General features: G+C 50.6%; 1 protein-coding gene across 3 annotated transcripts in view; it reads left to right on the forward strand.

The window, feature by feature from the left end:
• Positions 1-7776, forward strand: part of ADGRG1 (adhesion G protein-coupled receptor G1) — a 39949-nt gene extending 32173 nt beyond the window's left edge. For all 3 annotated transcript variants that reach the window (XM_067552406.1, XM_067552422.1, XM_067552415.1), the window contains exons 7-14: positions 592-708; positions 1185-1230; positions 2057-2157; positions 2281-2396; positions 3323-3597; positions 4662-4770; positions 5152-5420; positions 5907-7776. In XM_067552406.1, the coding sequence (XP_067408507.1) occupies positions 592-708; positions 1185-1230; positions 2057-2157; positions 2281-2396; positions 3323-3597; positions 4662-4770; positions 5152-5420; positions 5907-6028 (1155 nt within the window). In that variant the 3' untranslated portion in view covers positions 6029-7776. The remainder of the gene's footprint in view (positions 1-591; positions 709-1184; positions 1231-2056; positions 2158-2280; positions 2397-3322; positions 3598-4661; positions 4771-5151; positions 5421-5906) is intronic.
• The last annotated feature ends 6600 nt before the right edge of the window (positions 7777-14376 follow it).

Here is a 14376-nt window from a genome sequence, read left to right on the forward strand (position 1 = left end):
ACGCTGCAGCCTGATTATAGTCACACACCAGGACAGCACTGTCAGGGGCACCAAATTCAGGTTCCTGCCAAAACTCTGTCCTTTCCCTCTCCCTGTTGTGCCTACCTACAGCAGCTCAAACCTGTCCCTAACGGGGCTCCAACGTCCACCCTCTCCATGTCCCTGCCAGAGTTATGTACAGTTAGGGGGAAGATGGCAGGTGGCTCCTTACCCCAAAGTATCAGACTGTAGCTTCTCTCAGAGTCATGATACCGGAGCAGATGGACCATTGGTGGTTGTGATCTGGCCTTTGCCTGGGTAAATATGAGGCCTCCTGGTGTCCTGATGCCCACCCCCCCAGCTGGCTATGCTACATCATCTGTGACCGCAAGACACAACGTGGGGAGACCCTGTCTTGGCTCCTGGGACACTGAGCTAGCACCATTCCGTGAATGGCACCTGTGCGCCCAGACCCCCTTTGGGTCTGTATTATCTGCTGGGGAAGGTGACAAGGAAGTTGTCCGTGTCTGAGATCTCAGGGAGTTTTACCCGACCGGTGCCTGGCCATTCTCACTTTCCCACCGTGGTATCACAGCCTTCCCTGTCTTTCAGAACCAGAATGGCAGCAAGGTGCTTGGTGAAAAAGTGATTGGCATTACCGTGGGGGACACCTCCATATCAGGCCTCCAACGGGATGTGGTCCTCAAATTCTTTCATGACCAGCGGCTGGTAGGTGTGAGAAACGGCCTTATTCAAATCAACCTACCCAGATCGGGGGGAGGAGGGGCAGAGGCTGGGACTCGGCTGACTCAGCTTCTGCCTGGGCTCTGTTGCCCCATCCTCTTTAGGGGATGCCCTTTTAAAAAAATGGAACTCGGGGCAACTAGCCACTTCCTGGAGCATTAACAGGTCTGGCGATCACCTCCGGAGAGACGGCACAACCGGAGCAGCGTCTTTGATCTTTCCCTGCCCTGATAGGCCATTGCTGGGAGCGGTCTCCTTGTTGAATAAGGAGGTGACATGTTGGAGTGCTGGGGAGAGAATGATCTTTGTTTCCTGGCCCCAGTCACATGACATGGGCCAGAGTTTCTTTTCTCCTCCTGCCCCATCTTTCCCTTTTTCTTCTGCCCCTCAGCCAAATTCACCTGCCCTGTGAATAACCCAGAGATGCACCTGCCTCACCGCCCATGTTCTTGTCCTTTCAGAGGAACGTGACTCCGCACTGTGTGTTCTGGAACGCGAGCTCCGCCTGTGAGTATCTCAAAGAGAACGGACTATTTTGCAGCCTCCTGAGGCCTGGGTCTCCCCCAGGGTCATTTACACCTGTGCAGTGGGAGTGTAATGCTACCAGCCCGATTTGACGGCACCTTATGCTTGCTTTGCACAGGTGTGAGGACTCCAGGTGTGGGGCAGGTAAGAACCAGACCCCTAGCCTAGCTGCTCAAGAAAGGGACACAGCATCAATCACTTTACAAGCTGAAGCATGGGACTTGACCGTCCTTGGTATTTTAACTCTTGTAGAGACAAACACTGGGCCGAGTCCAGCTCTCACTGGAGTCAATGGAAAGGGGCCCGTTTACTTGGACCGGCCCAGCACATGCTCAGTGGCTAGATAAATATCCATCCCTTTTTCATCCGGAGAAGTTGGTCAGTTTTCACTGTGTCCTTCTCCAATCTGTGTCACATACTCCAGCTCCCGCTGACTTTTCCCCTTTTCCACAGGCCTAGCGTTGACATCCTTCCCTCATCTTTAGATCCTGCCAAGGGCACAGTCTCTAGACCTCTGTGGATCACTAGATCTCAGGCTGCTTCTCCAGGGATCGCCCAAAGGATCTCTCCAAGGCACTGCTCCCCATGCAGATATGGGTGGGGGTGATCCTGGGTGCCAAGAGTCCCCAGCACAGCAGCGCTGCCTGTGGTCTGTAGAGAAGTCACTGGGCCCAACTGCAAAGCACTGACTCATTCTGTCACTCACTTGCAGACACCTGGCATCAAAGGCTTTCTGTGAACATTGACTTGAGTTGAGTGTCTGAAAACTCCCACCTGCTACAGGAAACTCTACTTTTTCTCTTTGCAGCTGGCAACGGCAGCTGGAAAAGTGATGGCTGTGAAACAGAGACGAGTAATAGCCAGACAGTCTGTCGTTGCAACCACCTCACCTATTTTGCTGTGCTGATGGTGGGTACCAGCTTCCACTCCAGCTCGCTGCGTCCTCACCACATGGTCTCAGTGGTGATGGATAAAGCTCTCGGCTCTTGCTCAGCATGGCTCTAACACCTCCCCTGTCCTCTCCATTCTCAGGTGTCCTCTCCGGAGATAGACCCCATCCACAAGGAGAACCTGACTAACATCACCTACGTTGGCTGCATTATCTCAGCTCTGGCTTCCCTCTTCACCATCATCTTCTTCTTCTCCAGGTACAGTCCTACGGTTTGGGGCAGTGGCTTAACTAGCAGCCTGAAACTTGTACTCACACTGGCCAGGTTCATACCTGCTGCAGGCAGCATTCCCGTCGGCTGCCATTAGATATAGATAGGCCAAGATTTTCTAACAGGACTGGTGATTCTGGGGGCCCAACGTGGGACTCCTCAGATGGGCCTGATATTCAGGAAGTGCTGAGCACTCACCCCCTGGAAACCAGGCCCCTTTATAGTATCTCCAAGTGGGCTCCCAGGATCCCCTACCATTTGTAATAATCTTGACAGCCATGGTGGTCTTCATCGCTGACGCAGCGAGCGTGGGCACACGGATCTTTAGCAGTGTATTAGCAAGGGACTGACGTAGAATAAGAGAGGCTTCCTTTGATAAACTAGGCTGTATGCGATGGCCAAACCTATTGACTACGCACATGGTTCAAAGGCCAGATGAGATGTAGCTTCCCAATGAAACAAAGTGACCAGGATCCAGCATGCTAGCCCTAATGCAGTTACTGGTGGCTGAACATGTGCACCCATCACAGTCATCAGCTGATCATGTACGTGTGGAATCGTGCTCTGAGATCATAACCTCCATAGGGATGGCTGTTTTCCAAGTGCTGGGAATGGGTGACGGGGGACGGATCACTTGACGATGACTTGTTCTGTTCATTCCCTCTGACGCACCTGGCATTAGCCACTGTTGGAAGACAGGACACTGGGCTAGATGGACCATTGGTCTGACCCAGTATGGCCGTGCTTATGTTCTTAATCTCCTGCTGCTAAGGACACAGAGCTCTTGTGTGTTGCCAGTTAGTGTGAGCTGCTTAAATCAAAGCACGGGGACCCCACAGTGGGATTTCATACGTGGTGGGTCTGTGACTTCCAGATAAAGGAGCAGGAGTGAAATCTTTCTCTCCCTTTCCCAGGAGGAGGACCAGAGACTCCACCGTCACCATCTACATTCACATGAACCTGCTGGGGGCCATACTCCTGCTGGATGTGAGCTTCCTCCTCTCACAGCCCTTGGCCTCCATCGGCAGCGAGGTAGCCTGCAAAGCCAGTGCCATGTTCCTGCACTTCTCCCTGCTGTGCTGCCTGGCCTGGATGGGCATAGAGGGCTACAACCTCTACAAGCTGGTGGTTGAGGTCTTCAACACCTTCATTGAGCACTTCATTCTCAAGCTCTGCCTGGTAGGCTGGGGTGAGTCTGAAAGGCAGCAGAGATGTCTCAGAGAACCCGAGGACCCAGGACTGTTTGCCCCTAGAAGACTTTCCTCTCACAAGGAGAAGGGGCGATTTGATCACAGTCTATAAGTACCCACCTGTGGAGGCAATTTTTGATACTAGAGGACATATTAATCTAGCAGACAAAGGCATAAGAAGAACCAGTACCTGGAACCTGCAGCTAGAGATATTCGGGCTAGAGTTAATTCCCCTTCCTGTTATAACCTTTGCCTTAACCATTGGGTGTAGTGCAGTCTCCATCACTGCATCTTTAAATCAAGACTGGCTGGCTCTCTGTAAAAAAAACACATACTGTTGCTCCAGCACAAGATACGGGCAGGAATCACTGGGTGAACTTTTCTGGCCTGCGTTGTGCATTGGGCCCTACCCAATTCACAGGCCATTTTAGTCAATCCGATTTTAAAAAGTCAGAAATTTCACAGTTTTGGAACCATGGGGGCCCCGACCCAAATGAGGATTGTGCGGGGGTTGCAAGGCTATTGTGGGGTGGGGGATCGTGGTATTGCCACCCTTACTTCTGTGCTGCTGCTGGTGGCCACGCTGCCTTCAGAGCTTGGCGCCTAGCCAGCAGCTGCTGCTCTCCAGCGGCCCAGCTCTGAAGGCAGCACAGAAGTAAAGGTGGCAAAACCGCGACCCCTCTGCAATAGCCAGCTTTCATGGGGAAGACCAGATTTCAGTCCATGATGTGTTTTCACAGCTGTGAATTTGGTAGGGCCCTAGCAGCTAGAACTAGATGATCAGTGGTCCCTTCTAGCCTTAATATCTATGAACCTATGAGCTATGCAGATATGAGGACCCAAAGCTGGACTGTAAATGCGATGACTGTCTTATTTGTTAGGCATTACCCCAACCATCCCTGTTAAATGCACTGTCCTCGGTCCTCCACTAGGGTGACAAAGGGTGTGAGAGAACAACACTGTAAATTCCTTAGGAGCAGAAAGGATGGACTCCTTTTTCACGGACCTGTGAAGACAGGAATAGGGGCTGGGAAAACCACCTAATGCTGTTCTCTGCATCCAGGGCTTCCCATCTTTGTCGTGGTTGTGATCTTCCTGGCGGATCAGACAAATTATGGGCCAGTCCCCATGGAAGTATTTGAATCCCTTGAGAACTCCAGCAACACAACTATGTGAGTAATTGGAGCTGTCTCACCTTGCTCCTGGCTAGCAGCGCTCCCTCTCCTGTGAGTCCGCCAGTTGCACACAGTGTGCATCCTGAAACATACCAACAGATTAAACTCCCTCTGCTGAGGGCTTCCCTGAAACCTTTTCTTCCTACCACCTCCTGGTCCAGCCAGATCTCCAGCGGGGGTAAGTCAGCTAAGCTCTCATGAATTCAGTGGAGCTGTGCTGATTGACATCAGCTGGGAGACTGGCCTCCCTGTTTAATTCTGTGCTGGAGGCTGAATGGGCCTGGGGGTCCCTAGCAGAGCTCTGGCAGATCAGCCCTTCAGCCCTTCTAAACCCACAGGATCACAGACCTGAACCGTCTGCCTTTCTCCTTCCTCCAGATGCTGGATCAGAGCCCCCCGGATCCATAACATAGTGAACCTGGGCTGCTTCAGCCTGGTATTGCTCTTCAACTGCGTCATGCTGGGAGCCATGGTGTGGGAGATCTTCAGGCAGAGGAAGAAAGGCCACAAATGCAAGTACGCCCTGGTACTCCTCGGGCTGAGCCTCGTGCTGGGCCTCCCCTGGGCGCTGGCCTTCTTCTCCTTCTCCTCCGGCTCGTTCCAGCTTGTCACGCTCTATCTCTTCACCATCATCAACTCTCTCCAAGGTGAGCGCGCGACAGCAGGTGCACTCGCCTGGCTTGCTGTCACTGGGTCCCCCTGATGCAGCCCTGTTCCTGTCCTCGCTGCGGAGAAGAGACTCCCTCCGCCCCGAGCGTGCCTCGCGGTACGCAGAGATCTCTCTGGCAGGGCCAGGAGACTTCGTGGGTGAAGGGGAGAGCGCCACAGCAGTTTTAAGACTGCGATAGCGCTCGATGGCCGCACGAGGGTACCAGCTGCTAAGGACTGAGCCCGTGCTCTGCTACCTTAGCACAGGGACGGCTCTGAGACTCTGTCAGCTCAGGTCATCTGATGTGTAGTTAAAGATGGGATTAGCGTGCAGGGTGTGAGCACGCTCAGGCAGGGTGCTGGCCTTCCCCGGCAGACAGACGGGGACTATGCTTGCTTTGATATATGCCATCCTGGTCCATTGTCCTGCTCTCTGCATTCTCCCTGCCCAGTGAGTGCTCACCTATTTCTCCCTTCTCTCGCAGGCTTCCTCATCTTCCTCTGGTTCTGGACAATGGTGCTGCAGGCCAGAAAGCCCTGCCACTCGCCAAGCAGCTATGACAGCGTCAAGCTGCAGTCCAGCACCCACCACACAGGCGCAGACTGAATCACGGCTTTCTCTGGTCACAGCTGGGACAGTCTGTGTCCCGGGAGCCAAGAACCAGGGAGCAGGCTTCCAGAGAGGAGGGGAAGTAGGGGCTGTCTGATGCTCCTGCCTTGCCACATGGGGCCATATATAATCATAAGGAATGTAGAGAAATTCACCCCCCCACACACACACACACACACTGACTCTGAACTGGGATCTGTGCCGTCGTCCAGTCTGTTACCAGCTGAAGGGCATGGCAGCAGCTTGGTTTCTCTCTGCACATTCCCTTCTGGATCCCTCAGGTCCAGCTCTGTCTGATTCCCAGCTGCATTAAACACCATCATTGTAACCCGCGTACACACCTGGGCTTCCAGGTATATCACCTGTTCAGTGTGAACCTCACTGTAAAAGGCAGAGGGTGTTATAAGCAGGGAGGGGCTGCAGCTGTCTCTCATGGGGGAATCAGGGACCTAGTCTGTTTCATGCTCCCTTTACAGCTCTTTCCACGTCACAGCCTAGTGGAAGGGCAGGGAGGAGCCTGATGTCCATCTCTCCCAGGGCTCTCATCACAACAGGCATCTGCCCAGTGAACCCACAAATGCAGAGGAGAGATTGGGCAAGGGTCAACTGTCAAGACTGTCTTCTGTAGTCCACAATCTTCATAGTGCAGCACAGGCCCATGAACTTCTCTGGCAGGTCCGGAAGGGGCCAGGCAAAGAGATCCAGGCAAAAACTGGGGAGAGACGCGTGGGTTATATGCACCTTTGTGCAAAGGAACTAGGCCTGGGGGTGCTGTCGCCCCTCCTGCCCAGCATGCATGGGATGCTGCGGGGGGAGAGTAAGGCACTGTGGACGGCAGCAGACAGTGTACAACTGCAACTCAGCGCCGTGTCTCCTATTCACTGCATCCGCATGCACCGCCTATGCCTCCCCACTGGCAAATCTGCCCTGGCACTGGAAGATCAGGCCAGCCAGGGCAGGGCTGATGCTAGAGAGTTGGAGGGATGTTCCTGAGGCCACAGCAAAACTGGAGATTGCTGACCCCATTCCTGAAGGGGGCTTGTCCTCCTTTTGCCCCAAGCGTGTAATCTGGTGATGTCTTTGGTTCTTCACGTGAGTCTAGAATCCCAGCTCGCATCAATGTCTCTTTTCATCAGCATCTGGTCAGGAACTTTCACCCTTCTGTTTCAGATCTGCCTCTCACTTTTCCCGGCTTGGGTCACTTCTGGTTTGGACTAATACAGTGTGGTCTGTTTGGGCTCATCCTTGTGGTCTACTCAGAAGCTACAGCTGGTGGAAGATGTTTTATGATAGATAAGTAAGCATTAAACCTGTACTTACATAGATTCAGTAGCTGCTTCTTTGCTTCTGGGTGCAATTCAAGGTGTTCACTTTATAACTCCATAAGGTCAGGCTCCCAGCTACCTGAGTGATTCCCCCCCCCCCATGATCCAATGTGAGACTGTTGAAATCAGCTGAGGCACTGGACCTAGCAGTCCTAAGGAGAGATTATCCATGAACTGGTTGCAGTCCATGATCTTCTCTGGAATTCACTTCCCATAATGGGTCCGAGAAAGCCCAAGGTTGATTTTATACACGCACCTTAAACCCAATGGAAAAGTGCATTTTTACAAACCTAAAATAGGAATAAATAATCAGTCTAAATGCTGAAGGGACTAGCTGCTGAAATAATATATGCGTTGAATGCTTCTATTTTTATATGGTGTCAAATCTGAATTTTGCTTATTAAAATGTTCCCACTCTGATGCAGTCTGTCACTGGGGCTTTATTCTCTACCTCTGTTATACTTGTAAAAGAAAAAAGACTAGCAGGATCTTATTCAGGGGGACAAGGCAATATGCCACGTTTGTTGTACATGTAAGAATATCAAAAAGCAGTCACATTCACACAGTTCTGCAAGCTGGTGTGATATAATTACCACTCCTTTTATGCATTGCTCGAGCCAGCCTAGTGGCTCATGAGGAGGGAGCCAGGCCCCTGTCGGTCACAAATCCAATTCCCCAAGATGACAATTGCTGAATGAGAGCCCAAAGTTTCCATGTTTTTACCCATCTTTTATACTTGTTGGCTCTCATGTAAGTCTATGGGCCTGGCTGTGTCATGCTGTCTCTAGGTTCAGTATAGTTGTTAATCACCAGCTTATTGGTAACATGACTATTCTCTTATTTCTGTACTTTCTTTGTTCCCAGGGTGGATCCTTCTGTACTTTAGGGTTGTTTATTTGCATGTTAGGGTCGTTGATATGCATTCTTCGGCCTTCAGGGTTAGGGTGGCAGTTGGCGTCTTTACTTCCCTTTCTGTTGTTACAGCAGTTTAGGGTGGTGTCTTTTTATTCATTCATTATACATTCCTCACTCCCACAATGAGAATTTATCAAGATATTTTTAGGTTCAATAGTATAAGTTTCAGGAGAGCTTATTTCAAGAAACTAACAAGATGGAGTCCACTTATGCCACACTAAACAGTACTATACCATTATCATAACAGTAGAGGAAAAAATTTCTCTCTACCTCTATCTCACTTATACAATAAAACAAGGCGTCTACATCTGATTTGTTTGCACAGCTCCTGGGGATGGCTCACACCTCGTCCATTCACCTGTTGTATTTTTAGGGAGAGGTTTTCAAAGGTACAAATGGCAGGTATCGTCAAGGGGATTTAGGCACCTCACTCCCAAAGATTTCAATGGGAATTAGACAGCTCTATATCTTTGAGGATCTAGGTTTACATGCCTATCAGCCATGCGTGCCTTTAGAAATTTCCCCCTTATGTGCACAAAATCACAACGACAAAGTCACCTTATAGTTCCCAAACTGTGGCAGCATGCCCGTGTGCACGTTCTCCCTGAAGAACTCAGGGGGCTTTACAAACCCTGAATTAAGCTTCACAACGCTCCTGGGAGACAAGTTGGCACAAGAAGCTGGGGAAACAGAGGGGATAAGCAACTTGCCCAACGTCACACCGGAACTATGTGGTAACAGATCTCTTATCTTCCCAGCCCATGTCTTAACCACAAAGCCATTCTTCGAAATCAGCTTTACACAGCACTTCAGGAGTCACTGAAGTGCAAATGCCAGGCATAAAATACAGATGGATCATCATAACGAGTGTGCTTTGGTGTGGAAAAGGCAAAGGGGTTCTCATGAACAAACAACTGTGGAATAAATGCACTCTGGGAGGGCGGGACGCTTTGTCAACATTTTTACTCCAACTTCTTAGGAAAGAGCTGCTCAAGAGCCATCACCAGGACTCAACATAGTTACGTAGCAATAAAGATGTGACTGCCCTCCCTGCCAGTACATGATGTGTGTAGGAGGAAGGATGCATAATGGGCTTATCTGGCCTGTACTAGGAATCTTTCCATTCAATAAATTACACGGGTCACCCCAGCCGAGTGCCCATATGACCTTTAGGCCCCAGCCCGTGACATCACACAGCTTGAGGCCAAATGGTAGCAAACAGTCACGTCCAAAAAAGGTTTCTACGTGATTTTTCATCTGCCTCCCACCAGAGAGCCTCACTGTGCATATTACTTTGCACAGGCCGCAGGGCCACTCAGGGTGGCTGTGCAGATGAAAGACGTGGGTGTTGGTTAATAGCTAGGGTCAACCACAAACATACAAAAAGCTGGCATCCCATTGCCACTGCCAGAAGAAATTACATTGCAAAGCGGTAGCATGGCCTAGTGGCTGGAGGGGTGCTGGGGCTCAAGAGAGCTAGATTCTATCCCCAATTCTAGGCAAGTCACGTCTCTCCAGCTGGTAAGTGGGGATACTGAGGCTGACTGCTTTTGTACAGCGCTTTGTGACTCATTGATGAAAAGTGATAGATAAAATTGTATTATTAATGTGTGAGAAACAGAGAGATCATGTCATTAAGCACATACTCACAGGGGCAGCGTTAAGGTGATACCTATAGGTCTGTATTGCTATTTCCCAGCGTCTCAGTGCTTAGCCCTTAGCACTTAATATTATTTCTTATGAGAATTTAGCAAAGGCTCCATCACGAATGTGTGTGTGAATATTCCTTCTCTGTTAAAATCATTCCCTTCTTGGGCCAGTTTCCCCAGATACTGCCTCAACTCATGGTTATCTGAGCAAATTTAGTCTGCAGCTCGTTAGTGGGATTCCCACCTGCTCTCATGCTCATCTGAGTAATTATGTTAATTAATTCATCTATTACCTTCACATGCAACTGGCTTATTAGGATTAATTACTGCCCTGTGATTACACCTGGAAAGAAACTGAACTCAGTAAAAGTGCAGAGATAGTGCACAAGTGAATTATTCTGTTTGTATTACTGTAGTGCCTAGGAGCCCTAGTTATGGGCCAAGCCCCCACTGTGCTAGATACACAAACGCTGAATAGGAACTCCTGCCCCAAAGCAGACGGTTGCGTGCCCAACTGATTTACTCACTTATTTCATGCAGGATCATGTTGCTTTGATTGGTGTGGGACCAGCCCCAGTAGGCTCCAGCACACTCTCCCATAGCTGCCCAAGCTTTTACAGTGCTCACAAGAGTCCTCCAGTAGCTTCTTCAGTACAGTGAGACACCGCCATGGAGATGATGCACAGGGAGCAGATCTGTTGTGCAGGTGTCATTTTTCCCATTGCTATGTTTGTTTAGGATTCTAGGTGCCAAAAAAACACTCTTCATTTGCTCCCACAAGGGTGTTTGTACACATGCACTCAGGGGTAACTGCAGGTGAAAAAGGAGGGTAAGACAAGCAACTGATTTACATAGGCAGGTGCTCAGACCCCATGGTGATGAGTACAGTACAGAACCCCTGGGAGACGTTCTTCCTCCTTTTGAATCGCAGCATTTGGGTGTCTGCAGCTGACAGAACATGATGCTAAGAGCCCAACCGCACTTAGGGGGAAAGAGTTAGCAACCCTCATTGTGGGGAGAGCTGCAGGGCGAAGTGCAGCCACACACAGTGCAAAGTGTGCCCCCGCACACAGCTAGCCTTCAACTACCTTCATTAAGAGCAAACAGGAAGACTGATTCATGCAAGCACCTCCTGTAATTTGCTCTGTGAACTATGGGGAAGCGGTTTCTCCTTCCAGCACCTTACACTCAGACACAGACTGAGTTGGCCTTAAGAACTCACATATGCTCACAGCAGATCTCCTAAACCCTCACCTTAGATCTGCTATGTGAAGCAACGCGACTTCTTACCTCCTAAACCACCTGTTTCTTTACCAGACTTTGCTCTATGATCCTTGGCATTCGATGTAAGTTCCTCTTGGTATGTCTCACTAGGCTGCTTGTGGATAATCCACATACGTTCATGACGCAGCTTGGCTCCAGATGTGCCGGAGATACAGGAGTCACCTGCCCGCACTCTTGAAGAGATTGCAGGCGCTCTAAGGAAAGGAAGGGCATCACCTGGTGCAACCAGATGGCGTCTGTGTGAGGCCTAGATAATGATACTAGCACAACAATATCCCGTTGTTTCTGTGGATAGGCAGTAGCATCTTAGTTTTCTCTGAACACAGAGCTTGTGCCATGATAGTCCCCTGTGTGCAGAGGGGGGAAAAAAAAACAAAACAAAACAAAACACCAAACTCTACAAGCCATACAAAATGGAACCAGCCGACACCATCTCCAGCTGCAAGCAGCAGTGGCTGAAGTGCTTGTGGGTCAAAGAAGAACCTTGTGTGCAAACACGCCTCTGGGCCAGTGTTCGTAGTGGAGCATTTGCTAACTGCTCATAGAAAGGTGTCGTTAAGGGAACACTGCGGCTGCGTGGCTAAGCGCTCAGATGTCAGGAAATGGCAACGTTAAATGTGCACATACAGCCTCAGCCGTTCGACTATCATGGGTCAGATGACTCCCACCCCCCACAAATCAGGCAATTGGCATCACAGTCATGAGATTTTTTTTTAATTGCACAGTTTTGTGATCTGTCTTTTGTCATCCCTCCAGGAAGGTGATCCTGGCGGCCCTTGCTGCAGGACCTCTTCCTCCCTTCCGCTACAGCAGTTTCTGCCCCCTTCAGCAGCTCTTCTTCTCTATCAAGCAGGGGAGAGCACAGCTGCATCAGGTCCCATTCTCCCCCTTCTAGGCATGGAGAGGTGGGGCAGCTGCAGGGTTTCTTTACCTACTTCACCTCCTTCCCAAGCCAGGTGTTGCAGAGAGGGAGAGGGCAGAGGTGTTGTTCGCAGGAGGGGAGGGAAAAGAGAAGGGGGGGGTGGTAAAGTCTGCCCTGAGTTGCTGAGCTCTTTCTGCTCCTTACTCCCCTCCTGTGAGCAATAGGAACGGCCACTGGGGGTGGGGGAAGCCCAGCCTGCCCCCCACTACCAGCTGGATTAGCTGCTGTTCCCCAGAAGAGAGGCCATGGGGAAAGCAGACAGCAGAGAGGGGTTCTCCTGTGCCCCAGCAAGCAGGAAGGCTGGTTCCACGCACAGCTGAAATCCCATGAACTGAGAAATTAAAAACAAATCACAAGAGTTGGCAACACACTGAAGTTCTGCCTGTGTGCACAGGGACATGGCCACACGGCCCTTTAGTGCACAGTGTGCCACGCAAACACCACACGTCCCAGCATGGAATGTTCCACCTCTAGCCAAGGAGCAGGCTGTGTCCTCCTCCCACCGCGTCGGTGGGCCGAAAAACTCACCACAATCCGAAACGACTAGGGTTTTAGTCCTCGGGGACCAGTTCTTTATTCTGGAGGTGAAAGCAACTGCAGTGTCTTTGTTTTATACAAAGCACCTTCACCCCTCAAGCATCTAGAAAATCTTCACGACAGCTTTTGATTGGGCTAAATCTGAGCACCCCTTTCCTCAAAACACACCCTTAACCAAGTCATTTCCCCCACTCTCCGCCTCAGTTTCCCCTTGTTATAGAGGGGGACAAGGAACCTGACCTCCTTTGTACTGCGCTTTGAAGTCTCTGGATGAAAAACACCGTGTAAGAACGAGGGATTATTAATATCACTGAGCACACTTGCACCAAGCAGAGATTAAATGCCCCAGCTTTGTTCTAGACATATTCCTGAGTAATGAGACAGAAATACGACGGCAGACAGTGTTATTATGAAGGTGTGGGGCCACTGCCTGTCAAATAAATACAGAGGGACCAGTACGTATCCAAGCAGGGACATGCACAGGAATAGAAGTTTGACATCTTTTGGAGGGACGTGTTCAACCCCCACCACAGCGCCAGGGCCAGAGGAGTTCTGTGCCCTCCTGATTATTGGGGGGCCTCACCCCCACTTGCCTCCCCTTGGGCATGCCCTAGCACCCAAGCAACATGGATTAGCAACAACGCAGCAAGTTTCAAACTAGGTAGGATCAATTGTTTAGCTTAAAAAGAATTAGTTCTTTCACGCTGATGAGTCAAATTACTGGCATGCCAGCGAGTGTGGAACCTAGGAATGATATATATGTCCCCCCTCCCCCTGATAGTAGCATTGCAACCCCTCCGTGAGGCAGGGCAGTGCTGTGCTCTCAGCCCCCTTGGACAGCTAGAGAACAGAGGCCCAAAAAGACTTAGCCAAAGTCACTTAGGCAGCCTCTTGCAGAACAGGGAATGGAACTGAAGTGTTAGAGCACACCCTTCCCAGCACTGCGCAGTGCAGCAGCCACTCTGCCTCAGTTTCCCACCCACTCTGCTGTTGCCCCCATCACTTCTCAACAGTTTTCTGGGCTGTAGAGACTTAGGGCCTCCTAAGCTCAGTCACCTCTAGATCTAGCGCTTCCAGAGCCCCCAGCTCAAAGCAAGCCTGACACAACATACCTCACAACTGAGCAGGGCTCCTCTTTTTAAGCCTGTCCCTGGAAGCCTGTTTCCAGCTCCAGGTGTCTTCCTTTGGGCTAACTGACCTTTCAAGAGCCCATTAACTCCTCCCTGGCTTGCAGAGGCGTGTATGCCCCATTATGCTAGGTCCCTTGAATCTTGTTAGCAGCCTAAGCACTGCCCCACATTTCCTCTCTAAAATCTGGCCTCATGTTTATTCCTAATCTTCTGCTGCCTGATGCTCTAGGGATGAGAAAGGGGGAATAGAGCCCAGTCCCCAGAGTGCATTTGTCCATGCAGCTCAAGGACTGGAAACCGACCCACTCCCCAAAGACCCCTGAGAGCTTTCCCTGTTTGAATTCTGAATCCACCTTCAGTGTCCCATGTGCGGTCAGCTAAACCAGCAGCTGAGCTCAGCTCCCAAAGGGGTTCTGGGCCTGACATCATTGCACTGTGGTGTGGCGGGGCGGGAAAGTTGGGATTGAAGGCATGCACATGCAGCGTTGCGAGTTCTCCTGGTGTTACTGCAAGTCTATTTGAGGCTTTTCTTAAAGACCCAGCTCCTGGGGTCATGGGATTATGTAAGCATCTCAGCTGCCCA

Source organism: Emydura macquarii, unplaced genomic scaffold, assembly GCF_026122565.2.
Source record: "Emydura macquarii macquarii isolate MOO-44397 ecotype Brisbane River unplaced genomic scaffold, CSIRO-AGI_Emac_v2 contig_295, whole genome shotgun sequence".
Lineage (NCBI taxonomy): Eukaryota > Metazoa > Chordata > Testudines > Chelidae > Emydura > Emydura macquarii.